Here is a 21,159-nt window from a genome sequence, read left to right as displayed (position 1 = left end):
TTATAAGGTACATAAGAGATGGCTGGCCCGAGAGCCGGGCAGCCTGGATGTCTTTAAATGCTTACCAGCCAGAGAGGTCGCAGCTCACGGAGCTGGAGGGGTTGGTGCTGTTCCAAGACCGTATTGTAATTCCTGTCAGCTGGGGCATTCCAATGGAGCTGGTGAGTGATAATGGCATGCAGTTCGCTTCTACAGAGTTCAGTGCTTTCAGCAGGGAATATGATTTTGTACATTCCACGTCAAGTCCACATTATCCGCAGGCCAAAGGAATGGCTGAAAGGGCAGTCCAAACAACAAAATTCATTCTAAAGCAATCTGAACCGTACCTAGCCCTCTTGTCATACAGGGCGACGCCCATTCAAGCCACCGGGTTTAGCCCGGCACAGCTGATGCTAGGACGCCAGATTCGCACCACTTTACCCTCAGTGGGTGTCTTCAAGCCGCCTGGCCCTGTTCCTCGGGACGAAGTCCTTAGGAGGGATGAAGAGGCCAAAAAGGGTTATCGTTTCTTCTACGACAGGAGACATTCTGTCAGGCCTTTACAGGAACTGAAAGCGGGCCAAAGTGTCAGAATTAAACTGGATGATGAGAAGAAATGGAAGACGCCTGCTACGGTAGTGGGCCGCTCTCCAGAACCAAGGTCTTACACAGTCCTTACAGAGGGAGGGACGGTTACACGCCGTAACCGAAGACATCTTCAGCCTGTACCTGAGAGTCTGGAACCGGATACCTCAGTACCACCGCCGGTGGGATCCCCTGTTCTAAGAGAGGTGCCTTCCCCTCAGCAAGATCATAGCGGGGATATATCTTTGCCTCCAGCAGACTCTTGTTCACCATCTTCTGTATCAGAGGACAGTTCATGCAAAGTTACATCAAGCGGAAGAGTGGTGAGGCTTCCGGCCCGATACAGGGACTGACTTTAGCTAGAACAGTGACCGGAAGTATGGGCAGAATAATCCCATGGTCACTGTGGACTAGGGTAGTCTACCCCGATGTCCAAGTCAGGATGTAATTTATTTGTTCATGTTTTCTAATCTATCTGTTTTTATAATGTTCTAAAACAAAATGTTGTTGTATACCCTGTTGGTGTACCTTGTTATTTAATATATGCGAATGTGTGCTTTGTCTTTGAAAAAGGGGAAGATGTGATGATAGCAGGATGTGATGTCACTAGCATGTGGGCGGGGCTTAGGTCCGGTGTCTGTGTCGCAGTTAGTTTAGTGCAATCAACCTGTCTGGATGTGTATTGCTATGCTCTGTAATAAAATAGAGTTGTACCATCATTGCTGTGTCCTGCATATGTCCTGCATCTCATGACAGGCTTTATATTAAATAAAACAGTGTTACACTATTGGATGCTTCTTACTATATTTACATGAAAAACTGAGGAAACGGTACAAGAGTTATCTACCTACTAAAAGAGGAACGTTACAAAGAGGACACCTAGTGGGAAGTGAATCTTCCCCCCTCACAGACAGAGCTTTCCCCTTACTAATAGGATTCAGGTAGGGTTTGGTGAGTACCATATCACACAGTATCACAGGAGCAGAACTTAGATGGACAATATAACCTCATTTTCTATATGGTGAATATAGTTATTGGCTGCAGATAGCAAAGATTACTGAAAATTAAATGATAAAACAGATGTGTGTGCATTTGATATAGTGAGAGATATAGCTAAATCTGTATGTGATGATGTTAATGAGTCTGGGACAAAAATAAGAAGCTTATGAGGTATGTGGGCATATTTACATAGATGTATTTCTTTTTGTTTCAAGGGAGATAAATATAAGAGATGTGTGAATTTGAGGTGGATAAATAGAGAGGTTGAGGTAAAGGGTGAGAGAGTTAGTAGACTGATACCAGCTTTATAAAGGGATCTTGTTGTCTGTTACTTGAGTGCAACAATGTAGCTGGCACTGATACATGAACTCTCTCCAGCAGCAGACACTGGCCGATATACAGTATATATAGCTGTGATCACAACCATTTAGAACAGTGTATCTACTGATTTTTCTACAGTACGCACCATTAACGCCTATGGAGATTTTTATACATAAATCATTTGATACGTTTTTATGGGATAATTGTCAAACATAAAAGAAAAAACAAAAAAAGAGAATCTAAAAGTCTTACGGTCTAGAAACTTTGTGAATGTGATAGCCAAATTAATTTAAAAACGTTACCAATATTTTTAAATAGCTGCTGAATATTTTGTTATATTGCATAAAATGTGACACATAAAACCTAGAGTTTAAATGGGAATAAAAATGAATATATAAAGATAAAATAATACAGTATTGTCTCTCATATCCATCCTCTTACAGTTAGGTCATGTGAGAATTCCTGTTACCCGCACGACTGCTCTGATGTGTTCCACAAACAGGGACTGACCTCGGATGGCGTGTATCTCATATACCCATCTGGGTCTAACTCTCCTGCAGTTCCTGTGTACTGTGACATGACCAGCTCAGGTGGACCATGGACAGTAAGTTTTCACCATGATTTAGTGACTCCCCTTCTTGTTGTATATGTTACAAATAGTTTTTGTAAGAAAAATATATTAAGAATAACACAGTAAACATTTAAACAAAAAAACAAATTATAGTTCTGAGATAAGGGGCCCGGCTATCAAAATCTTGTAGTCAGGGGGGCGGAGCTGGCTCTACATCTGAGCGGTGGCGCAACACATCAGCTCCGGCAAAATTTATTATATTCAAACAGTTTTGACCGCTCAGGGCAGACAACTTTCCATGAAACAATGGCCGATTAACAGATGAAACACCACAGACACCGAGAACTACAACAGTGACTTGAGCAACAGCATATTTCACTGTTTATGCCAGTAAGGATCACTGCAGCAAAGGTGGAGAGGACGCCATCTTGTCAGCTAGGCCACCCGGGATCTTACTACTGAGACTAGCTCGCCCACTGTTGCAACTCAAGGCACCCTGTCATTTCCTTAACATGGATAAACACATAACTGATGCAGTTTTCAAAGATCTTTTTATGGCTTTCGAAAGGAAAATGGATCGCTGCTTTAACGATCTTCGCCATTCACTACACTTAGAGCTGACATGTGGGGAAATGGACCCCGGGGAATCTGAGACTCCGATGCCTCTGTGGAATATTGCCCCTGGCTGCCAAGATCCGGGGCGGATGGAACATACTTCCACTCTGACCACGGAACAGTGTAACCTGACATCCCAAACAGAGCCTCATTGCCTTTTAGGCAAACCCCAGCTAACACTAGCTCCTCAGCGAATAGCTTTTATACGGCAGCCAGAGGCTGAACCCGAGCTCTCTTCCCGGCAATCATCTGATGCCACTACAACTGACATGGGAAGCCTTCCTCCGGAGTCAGTACAACTCAGTACTGCTAACTTGACGATGCGCAAGAGACCAACTGCTACATTATTGAAGACACTGTCCGTCTTGGAGTTCGTCGCACAAGTCCTCCCACTACACGATAAGATGCATCAGCCATCCCCTCTTGAACAATGGCGCTATGCTCATTCCCGCAAGGACTTACACTTCTTAGTAACATCTTGTGGCCGATCAAGTTCAAAAGAGGCATGGGAAGTCTAGCCGATGTTACGTATTTTACATATCTCAGAAAAACCGGAGTGGGATAGTTTTTCCTTATTCACTTACTGAACAATTTGGGGACATATAGAGTGTGGTTGTCTGATAGTCCTTACCTTATTTCTCAGTTAGAGACTCAAATGAAAGTACACTTGGGGGTTTGTTGGGAGCTTAGCTCTCTGTTTTCTATTTTGTTTGGTTTGAATGATGTTCTCTTTCCCCCCCCCCCCCCTCCTGAAAAGCTCTAATAATGCTCAGTGTGCAGGAGATAGCATTACCATACCAGATAGCGATACCATTGCAGGTATATGACTTCAGAAACTCCGCTCTAAGTATAAGCACACAGCTTGTGGATCGGTCTTGCCTGCAGCTCACTTGCCAGTAAGATTTAGAACTGCATTTAAGACTGCCTGTATCCTGATCTCAACAAGAACTGGCACCGGGTAATGTAGATGGAGTATCGGAGCATCCACAGTGGACTAATCTCCAATACTACTGACTGCTTTTCACTGCCCAGCTCCTGATGTTTGGTTCTAAAGCTTAGTATATAAGTTGATATAAGCTGTTATACACTCTTTATCCCCTAATATGCTCTGAACAGTTAGCTCTGCTCTAATAGGGGGCTTGGTTTACCTAGATTATGATATGTTGTATTTCTGTTTATACCTACTAATTAACAAATAAGAGACCCATTTTAGTTTTGCAACAAGATCATCCCTATTTGCCCTAAGAATCTAAATAGTTATGTTTTAATGTAGCTTGTGCAGAAAATCTTTACAACCCTGCTGTTGAGTCCTATGTATCTGGAATTCAGTTTTTACTATATGTGTAGACCATAACTGTTATTAGGGGGTGTATATATTTTACTACAGAGATTCCTATTACGATTCAAATTATTCAATTCAACACAATATACTATCACACTCTATGGCCTGTTCTAACATATATCTCTAAATGTTTATGCTGTGCTAATATTAAGATGAGAAGGGACTCAGTATACTGAAGATTATATAGACCATACTCTTTATTGGAACGGAGTACTAATATTATACATAACTAAAGGCTAGACTCCTACACTACTTAAGACTATAATAGTCCTATGCAACCTAGCTTCTGGTATGGCTCCCTCATATCAATTCAGAGTTACAGTATACAGATACGTATGCTTCTATACTTCAGTGCATGGAGGACCCATTAATGTAATCCGGTTCATATGATCCATTATTCACTACTACATCCTATGAGGATTCACATTACCACCCCATTTCTGCCAGCATGAACCATTGGGCTAATCCATAAGAGGATAATTTCTCTTGCTTAAGTTATTCCTTTTCTCGCGCAACATATTATCTGTAAGGCTTTACAATTTAGACTAAAGGATCTGAGCCAGACCGCATACGTGACTGAGTAACTCAATATCCATATACATGTTTAGGATGACTATTGTACATAGCCGAATATATAGTTATAGGAGTAAATATAGTTAGTCTTACAAGAAATGACCTTCAGGCATATTATTTCTCCACTTCTACACCTGCTACATTTAATTTAGAAACATTCTGCTATGGCTCCGCCTCCCTCCCCCCCCCATTCCCCCCCCTCCCTCATACTGGGTCCTATACCCATCTTTCTTTAAACCAAGCGGCTCTTGCCCGCTGTACTCTTTCTTTTCTATCACAGAATCCTTAGTAGTTATATCCCTTCATGGACAAAGACCGTTTGTATAATCAAAAAGCTCCACACACCTACCCGACAAATATTTTCCCCACCACAAGTGGACTGGCTGATTTCTCACTATATTATCACTCTGTACTCACTTCAGTTTACAAAGAAAGGTCTATTTGGTCTAACTTTTCATAAAACAGAGATATAACTATGTTAATTTATGCTCATAACACTCCTTATAATACTAAAATGAGACCCCATATTTATGCCTGAGAAATTTCACCTCTATACTTGCCAACAGATATAGTATTGTGTATGTGTTAAGTGTAAGCTAATAATCATTTTACCATTGTTCAAGAATTGTAGTTTCCCTTTTATGATAGCAATCTTTATGCGCATACCCATGTGGAATTGTACTACCTTATTTTTTCTTGTTTGTCTCAATAAAAAATATTTAAAAAAAAAAAAAATCTTGTAGTCATGGAGAGAAATTACACAATTTTTTTTTTTTTTTTTTTTTAAATGAAGGGCTAGATTACAAGTAGAGCGGTATGTAACGCTCTCTTGTGCTAACTCCGATAGAAGTAAGCTATTTGCGAGCATCGGGTAGTGCTCGTATTACAAGTAGAGCGGTATGTAACACTCCCACTCTCTCTCGCTAACTCCGATAGAAGTAAACTTTTTGCGAGCGTCGGGTAGTGGTCGTATTACAAGTTCACGTGCTAACCCCATGCGTGCAAAAAGACGAAGTTAGAATATTGCAACCACATTAACGTATTCCTCCATAGAAGTCAATGGAGCAAAACATGTTGAGAAAACACCCTACTCACTCGTAAACCTGATTGCATATTCTTAAAGGGATACTAAACCTAATTGTTTTCTTTAATGATTCAGATAGAGCATGTAATACTAAACAACTTTCTAATTTACTCATATTAGCAAAAGAATGAAAAAAAATGTATATCTTTATTTGAAAAAGCAGAGATGTAAGGTTAAAAACCAGCCCATTTTTGGTTCAGCTCCTGAAAAAGAGCTTGCTGATTGGTTTGCTACATTTAGCCACCAATCAGCAAGGGCTACCCAGGTTCTAAACAAAAAATGGGCCGGCTCTTAAACTTACAGTCCTGCTTTTTCAAATCAAGATAGAATGAGAACAGAAAAATTGATAATTGCAGTAAATTAGAAAGTTGCTTGAAATTGCATGCTCTATATGAATAAAAAAAAGAAAAAATGTTGGTTTAGTATCCCTTTAAGTGCGCTAACCCGACATGAAACATAGAAGAATATGTTCTGATTATTCATAAATACATATTTCTATATATATCTATCTGATGGTATTTTGGTACAATATATATATATATATATATATATATATATATATATATATATATATATATATATATATATATATATATATATATATATATATATATAAAAATATATATATATGATTACGTATAGGTATAGATATATACAGATACATGTATATATATATATATATATATAAATACAATATAGAATCAAATATCTGTTTAAAAATACATAGAACATATTCTGCTATGTTCAGAACATTGGAATGTGAAATATTTACAGTAAATACACAGTATAACTTTATTAAATATGGATACGGCATAAATATGCTTTCACATGTTTTCATCTACTTAACTGCAAAGGGTTCCAATGTACTTATATACATGTCTATATATGTATTTATGTGTTTATAAATGTATTTATGCCTGTAAATACATATATACACACATATAAATATATCTGTACACACATATAATTACATACAGTATATATATATGTCTATATATGTATTTATGTGTTTATAAATGTATGTATGTCTGTAAATACATATATACACACATATAAATATATCTGTACACACATATAATTACATACAGTATATATATATATATATATATATATATGTCTATATATGTATTTATGTGTTTATAAATGTATGTATGCCTGTAAATACATATATACACACATATAAATATATCTGTACACACATATAATTACATACAGTATATATATATATATATATATATATATATATATATATATATGTCTATATATGTATTTATGTGTTTATAAATGTATGTATGCCTGTAATTACATATATACACATATAAATATATCTGTACACACATATAATTATATACAGTATATATATATTTATATACACATAGATACATATACATATTTAGACATGTACAGTATATGTAGGTATCTCTATGTTAAAGCCCTTTGCCTGTTTTTTTTGTAACACCTGAGATCTCATATCTTTGAGCCCTTGTAACTTTTTTGTGCAATATTTTTTTTAAATAATTTTTATCAGACAGTGTTATTATGAGCGTAACTGTACTTTGTAATGCATTTCTTATGTGTTTCATGACACTTTTATATTTCGCAAAACAGTTAACCAGAGCTCTGAGGTTGCACTATCCTGAAGCGTGTTAACTTCAATTATGCTCAAGCGATCGCATTTCCTTTTGACTTGTAATACGAGCGCTACATCCGACATGCTCAAACAGCCGTGAAAAACCCCTGATATCGCTCGCATGTAACAGTTAGTGCGCCACTCGTAATCTGGCCCAATATTGTAATAAATATGTCTCTTCTTACATTTAAAACCTCCCTTATGCCTAGATTACAAACAGAGCAATACACTTGTTATCACTCGTGAGCGCTAATGGCCCTCAAGGTAAATCAATAGCGCTCCCAGTTAGTACTGGAATTGCAGTTTAAAAGTAAAAAGACTCAGGAACGCTAACTTCTGGAATTTGGATATTGTGACCACTCTAACTCTATCTCCCCATAGACTTCTATTGGGTGCACTAAAGAAAGACTTTTCTTTTAATCGCTTGTGCGCTAACCAGAATCCACGCTAGACCAGCTGCACTAAAGCCGAAGAGGCATTAGGAATACGTCACATACCTATGTTCTTCACTTAGAAAAAAATGTTCTTTTAATATTTAATATATACATCTTTATACAGTATATCTATATTTGTTTTGTAAAATATGTATCTATACCTATACATCTATATGACTAGATAGATAGATAGATAGATAGATAGATAGATAGATAGATAGATAGATAGATACATATATAGATATATATGTAAAGATATATATTTTACAAAACAATATATAGATATATATAGAAATATATATTTAAAATTAAAAATAAAATTTTCTTCTAAGTGAAGAACATAGGAATACAAAGAATTTTCTATTAAACACACATACAAAAATATTAAAATTGATTAAAAATTATATTGCATATGTCAAGGTATTTGACTTATGTCAAAAGTGTGTGTGTTTATAGTGAGTGTGGCATATACCAAATCTCTATTTAACCCCTTTAAAATCTTTTTTAGATAGATAGATAGATAGATAGATAGATAGATGATAGATAAATATACAGATAGATAAAAGATAGGTAGATAGATGATATATAAATAGATAGATATATAAAGAATAAATACATAGATATAGAGATAGATATAATTTAGATAGATAGATGATAGATAGATAAATATACAGATAGATAAAAGATAGGTAGATAGATGATATATAAATAGATAGATATATAAAGAATAAATACATAGATAGAGAGATAGATACAATTTAGATAGATAGATATACGTATACATCCAGTGGCGTATTAAGGTTTTGTGCTGCCCTAGGCCCCCTCTAAGGTTTTAGGCCTTTTTTAGCTGTGATATTTTTTGGTCAGGGAGTAAGGTGATTTTTTTATGGCATTTTGAAAATAAATGTTCACACAGTCACGGATACACACAGAGTTATACACTTACACATATATACATCGCTGAAATATACAAAAAACAAACACAGATTTCTTGAAACAATACTTCCCCAAACACAATACTAAGTTCTGGTAGCTAACAGAACTAAAGGCAATAGCTAGCTGAATAAAAGAAAGGTTCAGAGCTACCTCTAAACTGTAAGATCCATGTGCAGTCTCTTATGCCCCCTAGAATGTAAGCTCTTTGGGCAAAATCTCCCTTACATACCTGTATAATACTTTTAAAATAACTGTAAGCTTCTTACTAATATAGCCACAAAAAAGTGCTGCCCCCTCCAAGTTTGCTGCCCTAGGCTGGTGCCTTGTTTGCCTAGGCCAAAATACGCCCCTGTATACATCTATATGTTTATATAGATAGAGAGATAGATAGATGGATAGATAGATGGACAGATAGATGGATAGATAGATGGATAGATAGATGATAGATAGATAGATAGATAGATAGATAGATAGATAGATGTAAAGATATATATTTTACAAAAAATATATATAGATATATATAGAAATATATATTTAAAATTAAAAATAACATTTTCTTCTAAGTGAAGAACATAGAGATACAAAGAATTTTCTATTAAACACACATACAAAAATATTAGAATTGGTTAAAAATTATATTGCATATGTCAAGGTATTTGACTTATGTCAAAAGTGTGTGTGTTTATAGTAAGTGTGGCATATACCAAATCTCTATTTAACCCTTTAAAACCTTTTTTAGATAGATTGATAGATATATAGATGATAGATAAAAGATAGGTAGATGATAGATAAATAGGTAGGTATATAGAGGATAGATACATAGATAGATATAGAGATAGATAGTTAGATAGATACATTGATAAAATATAGATAGATATATACATGATGTATATATTCTTCTATTTGTCCTTGTGTGACCTTTCTGTCTTTTATTTATTTCATTCTGTCTGATTCTGTTTCTTCCAGGTATTCCAAAAGCGATTTGATGGTTCAGTAAACTTTTACCGCGGTTGGGAAGAATATAAATCTGGATTTGGACGTGCAGACGGGGAGTACTGGCTGGGTAATTACTTTGTCTTCCAACAGCAGCTAAAAAGAATCTTAATCTCCCAATGGGAAATGGCATTAATGCACTTAATTGTCTTTTTATTTTTTCACATTTGCCTCTCAAAGGTTTGCAGAATATTTATCTTCTCACCCAGAATAAGCTGTATCGTCTTCGAGTTGATTTGGAGGATTTTGAGAATGAGAAACGGTTTGTTACATATAATGAATTCTATATCTCACCTCTCGCCATCTCTGCTGAGGAGGACAGATATAAACTGCATATCAATGGATTCCAGGAAGGGGATCCATCAAAACATACAGGTACAAAAGCAGTATTAGACCCAAGCTATATAAAAAGCTAATATGAATATGTTAACTATGCATAGGATTCTGAAATAGATATTTGTTAAATATTTTATTACATGATTAATACAGTGGGGCAAAAAAGTATTTAGTCAGCCACAAATTGTGCTCCCACTTAAGAAGATGAAAAGAGGCCTGTAATTTTCATCATAGGTATACCTCAACTATGAGAGACAAAATGTGGAAACAAATCCAGACAATCACATTGTCTGATTTGGAAAGAATTTATTTGCACATTATGGTGGAAAATAAGTATTTGGTCACCTCCAAACAAGCAAGATTTCTGGCTCTCACAGACCTGTATCTTCTTCTTTAAGAGGCTCCTCTGTCCTCCACTCATTACCTGTATTAATGGCACCTGTTTGAACTTGTTATCAGTATAAAGACACCTGTCCACAACCTCAAACAGTCACACTCCAAACTCCACTATGGTGAAGACCAAAGAGCTGTCGAAGGACACCAGAAACAAAATTGTAGACCTGCACCAGGCTGGGAAGACTGAATCTGCAATAGAGAAGCAGCTTGGTGTGAAGAAATCAACTGTGGGAGCAATAATTAGAAAAAAATCAAACCCCGTGGGGTCAAAATGATCACAAGAACGGTGAGCAAACATACCAGAACCACACGGGGGGACCTAGTGAATGACCTGCAGAGAGCTGGGACCAACGTAACAAAGGCTACCATCAGTAACACACTATGCCGCCAGGGACTCAGATCCTGCAGTGCCAGACGTGTCCCCCTGCTTAAGCCAGTACATGTCCGGGCCCGTATGAAGTATGCTAGAGAGCATTTGGATGATCCAGAAGTGGATTGGGAGAATGTCATCTGGTCAGATGAAACCAAAGTAGAACTGTTTGGTAGAAACACAACTCATCGTGTTTGGAGGAGAGAGAATGCTGAGTTGCAACCAAAGAACACCATACCTACTGTGAAGCATGGGGTGGCAACATCATGCTTTGGGGCTGTTTCTATGCACGTGTACATGAAATAATGAATGGGGCCATGTATCGTGAGATTTTGAGTGCAAACCTCCTTTCATCAGCAAGGGCATTGAAGATGAAACGTGGCTGGGTCTTTCAGCATGACAATGATCCCAAACACACCGCCCGGGCAATGAAGGAGTGGCTTCGTAAGAAGCATTTCAAGGTCCTGGAGTGGCCTAGCCAGTCTCCAGATCTCAACCCCATAGAAAACCTTTGGAGGGAGTTGAAAGTCTGTATTGCCCAGTGACAGCCCCAAAACATCACTGCTCTAGAGGAGATCTGCATGCAGGAATGGGCCAACATACCAGCAACAGTGTGTGACAACCTTGTGAAGACTTACAGAAAATGTTTGACCTCTGTCATTGCCAACAAAGGATATATAACAAAGTATTGAGATGAACTTTTGATATTGACCAAATACTTATTTTCCACCATAATATGCAAATAAATTATTTCCAAATCAGACAATGTGATTGTCTGGATTTGTTTCCACATTTTGTCTCTCATAGTTGAGGTATACCTATGATGAAAATGACAGGCCTCTCTCATCTTCTTAAGTGGGAGAACCTGCACAATTGGTGGCTGACTAAATACTTTTTTGCTCCACTGTATATGTGACTATTTTGGCTGAGTCGATCACAAGTGAAGGTCTGAAGCTCAAACTTAATCTTTTCCACCATCTGAGGTGCTTTTTTCCCTCTAAAATGTATCAAGTTCCTGGATGTTAAGGGTGATAAGCAGTATCACCCTTACTGCACAAATTGATGTAACAACTCCATGGTAAAACAGGTTTACCAGAGAAGGTTTAGCGTGGCCGACATCCCTTTAGTGCACCCTATACGTTCAATAGAGATCATGAACGTGCTAAATATCACTAATATTACAAGTTAAAGGTTATGGGTTGAGCTCGAGCAAAAGCCAAAATAGCACTAGGAGAATTAGTGTGACCTGAGACCTGATGTAAAGTGTTAGGGTTAAAATAAAAATGTAATAAAACAAAATGTAAAAACATTAAGTATTACACTCATATATCAATATATTTAATAAAAATTAGTTTAATATTGAAAAAAGGTGTTTTAAAGGGTTAAAAAGGTATATCTTAAAGGGGCACTCAATTAAAAATTAAACTTTTATGATTCAGATAGAGCAGCAATTTTAAACAACTTTTCAATTTATATCCATGAGCAAAAAGTACAGTCTTTTTATATTTACACTTATGGAGTCATCAGCTCCTACTGAGCATGTGCAAGAATTCACATTATATACGTATATGCATTTGTGATTGGCTGATAACTGTCACATGATACAGGGGGAGTGGAAAAAGACATAACTTTAAAATGTATAAAAAAATAATCTACTACTCATTTTAAGTTCAGACTAAGTGCTATTGCTTTTGTCTTTTTATCATGCATGTGTTGTTTATGCAAATCTACTATATTACTGGTCTTTTAATTCTAATTCATATGTTTATAGCAGGGTTTACACAAAATACAAAAAGGTAAGATAATAACTAGCTTAAGCTATGTATCTATGAAAATACAAAATTAAAATTCTGAGCCCCCCCCCCAAAAAATGTTGTTGTTAAATGAAGAGAATCTGGTTAAGCTGAAAAATCTTTCTAGTACATCTTATTGCTTAGCATTTAACAGTCACACTTTGATTCAGATATAATTTATGAACCCTGAAATTTCTTTGCTTTTTTCCCATCTTAGAGCTAGATTACGAGTGTGTTGTTTTTTTTTTTTTAACTCAAATCCATATTATAAGTAGCACAGTGTTCAAATAAGTGCCAATTTGTTTGCGCAAACTTGCGGTAATTTACACTCTTCATATTTTCTATGGGCAGTGTTGAGTGGCAGCGTGCGCTTATATTACAAGTTGAAAGTAAATCCCATTTTTAAAATTTGCGTAAAGAGTATGGACGGAGGAAAAAGTTGTACTAAACTATACTATTAACCCCTAAACTGACACACTTCCCCATTGCAAACTACCCTGCTACACTATTAACCCCCTAACTGCCACACCCCATCGCAAAGTAACCCCTAACCTCCTAAAAGCCAATCCCCCAACACCCCTAACTTAACACCCCCTAAGTTACAAGAAAAACTACCATTACATTAAAAATAAAACCTACCGTTACCCAAAATAAAAAACCTAACATTAAGAAAACAAAAAACAAAATTAAGATCAATGCTAAAACTAAAGTCCCCTTAAAAAAATGTGGTTTGTTGCAGAAATGAATTTATGCCAGCTAAAATACTTTCGGCCAGATTACGAGTTTTGCGTTATGAGCTGTGCGGTACTAACTTGCACGTTATTGTCACTGCTCACTTTCCTACAGCGCTCGTATTACAGGTTTTCAGAAACCCGGCGTTAAAAGGCAAGAAGTGAGCGTAGAGCAAAATTGTGCTCCATACCGCACTCCAATACCAGCGCTGCTTAAGTCAGCGGTGAGCTGGTTGTATGTGCTCATGCACGATATTCCCATAGACATCAATGGGGAGAGCCGGCTGAGAAAAAGTCTAACACCTGCAAAAAAGCAGAGTAAATCTCATTAACGTAGCCCCATTGATTCCTATGGGGAAACACATTTTATGTTTACACCTAACACCCTAACATGAACCGCAAGTCTAAACACCCCTAATCTTACACTTATTAACCCCTAATCTGCTGCCCCTGATATCTCCGACACCTACATTATACTTATTAACCCCTAATCTGCAGCTCCGGACATCGCCGCCACCTACATTATACTTATGAACCCCTAATCTGCTGCCCCCAACATCGCCGACACCTACATTATATTTATTAACCCCTAATCTGCTGCCCACAACATCGCCGACACCTACATAATGTTATTAACCCCTAATCTGCCGCCCCCAACATCGCTGTCACTATAATAAACATATTAACCTCTAAACCGCCATACTTCCGCATCGCAAACACTAGTTAAATATTATTAACCCCTAATCTGCCGCCCCTAACATCGCCGCCACCTACCTACATTTATTAACCCCTAATTTTCCGCCCCCAATGTCGCCGCCACTATATTTTGTTTATTAACCCCTAAACCTAAGTCTAACCCTAACACCCCCTAACTTAAATATAATTCAAATAAATATAAATAAAACCTACAATTATTACCTAAATTATTCCTATTTAAAACTAAATACTTACCTGTAAAATAAACCCTAAGTTAGCTACAATATAACTAATAGTTACATTGTATCTAGCTTAGGGTTTTTTTTTATTTTACAGGCAAGTCTGTATTTATTTTAACTAGGTAGAATAGTTACTAAATAGTTATTAACTATTTAATAACTACCTAGCTAAAATAAATACAAATTGACCTGTAAAATAAAACCTAACCTGTCTTACACTAACACCTAACCTAACCCTACAATTAACTAAATTCCCTAAATTAAATACAATTAACTAAATTCAAAACAATTAGCTAAATTACAAAAAAAATAACACTAAATTACAGAAAATAAAAAACAAATTACAAGATCATTAAACTAATTACACCTAATCTAATAGCCCTATCAAAATAAAAAAAAAACCATCCAAAATAAAAAAAAACCATAGCCTAAACTACCAATAGCCCTTAAAATGGCCTTTTGCGGGGCATTGCCCAAAAGAAATCAGCTCTTTTACCTGTAAAAACAAAATACAAACAACCCCCCAACAGTAAAACCCACCACCCACACAACCAACCCCCCAAATAAAACCCTATCTAAAAAACCTAAGCTCCCCATTGCCCAGAAAAGGGCATTTGGATGGGCATTGCCCTTAAAAGGGCATTTAGCTCTATTGTGCCCCAAAGCCCTAACCTAAAAATAACACCCACCTAATACACCCTTAAAAAATCCTAACACTAACCCCCAAAAATCCACTTACCAGGAGAAGTCTTCATCCAAGCGGCAAGATGTCCTCAACGAAGCCGGCAGAAGTGGTCCTGCAGACGGGCAGAAGTGGTCCTCCAGACGGGCAGAAGTCTTTATCCAGACGGCATCTTCTATCCTCATCCATCCGGCGCGGGTCCATCTTCAAGACATCTGGCGCGGAGCATCCTCTTCCAACGACGACTACCCGACGAATGAAGGTACCTTTAAGTGACGTCATCCAAGATGGCGTCCCTTAGATTCCGATTGGCTGATAGAATTCTATCAGCCAATCGGAATTAAGGTTGAAAAAATCCTATTGGCTGATGCAATCAGCCAATAGGATTGAAGTTCAATCCTATTGGCTGATTGGAACAGCCACTAGAATGCAAGCTCAATCCTATTGGCTGATTGGATCAGCCAATAGGATTTTTTCAACCTTAATTCCGATTGGCTGATAGAATTCTATCAGCCAATCTGAATTAAGTTTGAAAAAATCCTATTGGCTGATGCAATCAGCCAATAGGATTGAGCTTCAATCCTATTGGCTGATCCAATCAGCCAATAGGATTGAGCTTGCATTCTATTGGCTGATTGGAACAGCCAATAGAATGCAAGCTCAATCCTATTGGCTGATTGGATCAGCCAATAGGATTTTTTCAACCTTAATTTTCGATTGGCTGATAGAATTCTATCAGCCAATCAGAATCTAAGGGACGCCACCTTGGATGACGTCACTTAAAGGTACCTTCATTCGTCAGGTAGTCGTCGTTGGAAGAGGATGCTCCGCGCCGGATGTCTTGAAGATGGACCTGCTCCACGCCGGATGGATGAAGATAGAAGATGCCGTCTGGACGAAGACTTCTGCCCGTCTGGAGGACCACTTTTGCCCGTCTGGAGGACCACTTCTGCTGGCTTCGTTGAGGACATCTTGCAGCTTGGATGAAGACTTCTCCCGGTAAGTGAATCTTCGGGGGTTAGTGTTAGGATTTTTTAAGGGTGTATTGGGTGGGTTTTATGTTGGGGGGGTTGTTTGTATTTTGATTTGATTTCTTTGGGGCAATGCCCCGCAAAAGGCCCTTTTAAGGGCTATTGGTAGTTTAGTTAAGGCTAGGGTTTTTTATTTTGGGGGGCTTTTTTTAATTTTAATAGGGCTATTAGATTAGGTGTAATTAGTTTAAAGATCTTGTAATTTATTTTTTATTTTCTGTAATTTAGTGTTTGTTTGTTTTTGTAATGTAGCTAATTGTTTTGAATTTAGTTAATTGTATTTAATTTAGGGAATTTATTTAATTGTAGGGTTAGGTTAGGTGTTAGTGTAAGACAGGTTAGGTTTTATTGTACAGGTCAATTTGTATTTATTTTAGCTAGGTAGTTAGTAAATTGGTAATAACTATTTAGTAACTATTCTACCTAGTTAAAATAAATACAAACTTGCCTGTAAAATAAATATAAACTCTAAGCTAGATACAATGTAACTATTAGTTATATTGTAGCTAGCTTAGGGTTTATTTTACAGGTAATTATTTAGTTTTAAATAGGAATTATTTAGTTATTAATAGTAGGTTTTATTTAGATTTATTTGAATTATATTTAAGTTAGGGGGTGTTAGGGTTAGGGTTAGACTTAGGTTTAGGGGTTAATAAATTTAGTATAGTGGCGGCGATGTTGGGGGCGGCAGATTTGGGGTAAATAGGTGTAGGTAGGTGGTGGCGATGTTAGGGGCGGCAGATTAGGGGTTAATAATATTTAACTAATGTTTGTGAGGCAGGAGTGTGGCAGTTTAGGGGTTAATATGTTTATTCTAGTGGCGGCAATGTCGGGAGCGGCAGATTAGGGGTTAATAATTTAATTTTAGTGTTTGCGATGCGGGAGGGCCTCGGTTTAGGGGTTAATAGTTAGTTTATGGGTGTTAGTGTACTTTTTAGCACTTTAGTTATGAGTTTTATGCTACAGCTTTGTAGTGTAAATCTCATAACTACTGACTTTAAAATGCGGTTACGAATCTCGACGGGGTAGGGTGTACCGCTCACTTTTTGGCCTCCAGGACAAGCTCGTAATACCGGCGCTATGGAAGTCCCATAGAAAAAAGACTATACGTAATTTGCGTAAATTGATTTGCGGTAAGGCCAAAAAAGTGTGCGGTGCCCCTAAATCTGCAAGACTAGTAATAGCAGCGGTAGTGAAAAAGCAGTGTTATGAGCCTTAACGCTGCTTTTTTACTCATAACGCAAGACTCATAATCTAGCCGTGTGTTTGTTTGTCAAACAAAAGCAAAAAACACATTTTTACTATCATCTATCTATCTATCTATCTATCTATCTATCTATATCTATCTCCTTCTCTATCTATCTATCTATCTATCTATCTATCTATCTATCTATCTATCTATCTATATCTACTTATCTATCTATCTATCTATCTATCTATCTATCTATCTATCTATCTATCTATCTATCTATCTATCTATATATATATATATATCTACTTGTATATCTATCTATCTATCTATCTATCTATCTATTCATCTATCTATCTGTCTATCTAACTTATAAATGATGGAATATATAATTATTTTAATGTATTAAGCAACTACACATACACTTTGTAAAGTGTACATATTTATTTACATCTGTGAGATTCTGCCATCTAATATCTAAATGTATAAAATTATAGATAGAGGATTGTGCTGTTTTGTTGGCTTCTGTTTGCAAATTATTTCAGGCTACTCATTTTTATTTAAAATAAAATCCACAAAACCTCTATATGTTACACTTAAAGGGACATTCCAGTCAAACTTTAAATGCACATAGATGAATTACATCTTTGAATATAAACAGATTTGCAATATATTTGTACTGGCAAAAATGTTTCTAGTAAAAGTTATCACTGTTTTAGTGTTAACATTTGTCTTTGCACGTGCACGTGAAGCATAGCTAGATATTGTCACTGCACCCACATTTTAATTACTGCAGCTGCTCAAATCATCAGTGGGGCTTGTATCATGTCAACAGAGAACAGTTAAAATCTAAAGCGCCAGTACAGGCAAAATATACCCAAGAAAAAGAGAGCATGCAATTTAGTGTTTAAATAAAAAAATAATTTATTCTTCAACAAATGTCACAAAAAGAACCTAAAAAAAATAAAAAAATAAAAATATGTATAACATGAGATGAAAATCTCCTAGGTATAAATTAAACCTTATACAAGAATTCAGACAATAAAATATGTGATTGGCCAATCTCTATTAAAATGTGAGTAATCTATAAAAGCATTTACACAAGGAAAATTACACATATATTGTAGGTTACTAATGTAAGCAACTAGAACTGTATGTATCAGAATATCAAGCAATTTGTAACACAATATCTATCATCAAATTATCTACTGATAATCTAAGAGTATGTGCGCTAAGTGCATAAACCAAATAGCTTCCGTTAAATATGGCTAAGTCAGCATATCAGTAAAATGTCCACAAAGGTGCAGATGAATATGAGTGATTTACTGGTATCCGTGATTCCTTTAGTGTAGCACAGTGTTTTTTAGTGCTCAAATGGATCCACTAGAAACTACAGGTACCTGTTTAAGTGATCCTTTTAAGTTCAGCTCTTAGAATGGAATGAGCTGTCTTCTTTGTCCGATGTCACCTTTTAGAAGAAAATGCCTCCAAAATAAGACAAGCAGTGTAACTGTTTTTGCTGATCTTGAAGCCGCGCTGTAAACCCCAGCTACAAACACTTCTGTCTCTTGCTCAGTTATCACCTATACCGGTTAGGGCACTGATTAGCTTAGTATTATGGGAGTGTCTGGTTTGAGCTGTGGGGTGCCGGCTCTACAGCTGATCCTTTCTTTTCTTCCTCTTGATGCACACTAGGAGATCCGCAACGCGTTTCCGCTGAAATTACCTCAGCCTTTGTCAAGTAATTTCAGCGGAAATGCGTTGCGGGTCTCCTAGTGTGCATCAAGAGGAAGAAAAGAAAGGATCAGCTGTAGAGCCGGCACCCCACAGCTCAAACCAGACACTCCCATAATACTAAGCTAATCAGTGCCCTAACCGGTATAGGTGATAACTGAGCAAGAGACAGAAGTGTTTGTAGCTGGGGTTTACAGCGCGGCTTCAAGATCAGCAAAAACAGTTACACTGCTTGTCTTATTTTGGAGGCATTTTCTTCTAAAAGGTGACATCGGACAAAGAAGACAGCTCATTCCATTCTAAGAGCTGAACTTAAAAGGATCACTTAAACAGGTACCTGTAGTTTCTAGTGGATCCATTTGAGCACTAAAAAACACTGTGCTACACTAAAGGAATCACGGATACCAGTAAATCACTCATATTCATCTGCACCTTTGTGGACATTTTACTGATATGCTGACTTAGCCATATTTAACGGAAGCTATTTGGTTTATGCACTTAGCGCACATACTCTTAGATTATCAGTAGATAATTTGATGATAGATATTGTGTTACAAATTGCTTGATATTCTGATACATACAGTTCTAGTTGCTTACATTAGTAACCTACAATATATGTGTAATTTTCCTTGTGTAAATGCTTTTATAGATTACTCACATTTTAATAGAGATTGGCCAATCACATATTTTATTGTCTGAATTCTTGTATAAGGTTTAATTTATACCTAGGAGATTTTCATCTCATGTTATACATATTTTTATTTTTTTATTTTTTTTAGGTTCTTTTTGTGACATTTGTTGAAGAATAAATTATTTTTTTATTTAAACACTAAATTGCATGCTCTCTTTTTCTTGGGTATATTTTGCCTGTACTGGCGCTTTAGATTTTAACTGTTCTCTGTTGTCCTTTCCCCTGGGGATTTAGGAGAATTATCCCCTTAAATCTTAAAGCATATATACCCTAACCTTTGCGCAGTCTGTATAACCTTTTGTAGCTTGTATCATGTCAGCAATTAACAAATTGAGTCATTACCAGCTGGTACAAGCAACGTAGGCTCTCTGCGCAAGTACAGTGTTTAAAATGCTGGTGCACGGCGCATACTTAAATACACTTTTGAAACAGCTATAGCTTTTCTAAGAAGCATTTTTGCTAATACATCTATGTTACAAAATGTATTCTGTTCAATACAGAAATGCACCAGTGTGGTTTCAAATTTTGGCTGGAATATCCCTTTAAAGTCCCAATTAAGACTAGAAATGAAGAAATAAATGATATTGATCTTGATAAGCAACAACAAGAAAAGATAACATTTTCCTTTCTTCCTGGCAGGGAATGGCCTTGCATTTCATAATGGTATGAGTTTCACTACCCATGACCACGATGGAGACAACCGCCCATTTAATTGTGCACAGTTATACAAGGGAGCATATTGGTACAACGCATGCCATTCATCTAATCTGAATGGTGAATATCTGCATGGCCCAACTAAGGTGTATGCTAATGGCATAGTGTGGTCATCATGGAAAGGGGCAAATTACTCTCTGAAAATGAGTGAGATGAAGATCTCTCCGGTTGAGTAATTGTCCTGAAATCACCGTGAGCTGGGCACAAGCTGCTAATAATCACCGTGAGCTGGGCACAAGCTGCTAATAATCACCGTGAGCTGGGCACAAGCTGCTAATAATCACCGTGAGCTGGGCACATGCTGCTTATACACCTGTTCTTTTATAACATTCGCAGAGCTATACAATCTGAAGGCGCTTTATAAATAAATAATAATACTGAATTATTTGCTTCATGAAACAGCTTTCTGCATTAAAGTTGTGTCGTTAAATAAATACAAATAAAAATGCATAAAATACCTTGTAAGGCCACTTGACTGAGTTTCATTTTTATCTC

The 21,159-nt window shown here is 36.7% G+C and overlaps 1 protein-coding gene across 1 annotated transcript in view; it reads left to right on the top strand.

Annotated features, from left to right (window-relative positions):
- LOC128641618 (microfibril-associated glycoprotein 4-like) overlaps nucleotides 1-20,840 on the top strand; it is a 29,839-nt gene extending 8,999 nt beyond the window's left edge. Inside the window, exons 2-5 of the mRNA XM_053694155.1 lie at nucleotides 2,328-2,488; nucleotides 10,036-10,132; nucleotides 10,243-10,437; nucleotides 20,590-20,840. Coding sequence (XP_053550130.1) covers nucleotides 2,328-2,488; nucleotides 10,036-10,132; nucleotides 10,243-10,437; nucleotides 20,590-20,840 — 704 coding nt within the window. The remainder of the gene's footprint in view (nucleotides 1-2,327; nucleotides 2,489-10,035; nucleotides 10,133-10,242; nucleotides 10,438-20,589) is intronic.
- The last annotated feature ends 319 nt before the right edge of the window (nucleotides 20,841-21,159 follow it).

The sequence above is a fragment of the Bombina bombina genome, chromosome 11, assembly GCF_027579735.1.
Source record: "Bombina bombina isolate aBomBom1 chromosome 11, aBomBom1.pri, whole genome shotgun sequence".
Taxonomy (NCBI): Eukaryota; Metazoa; Chordata; class Amphibia; order Anura; family Bombinatoridae; genus Bombina; species Bombina bombina.
This window is presented reverse-complemented; position numbering and strand designations above follow the sequence as displayed.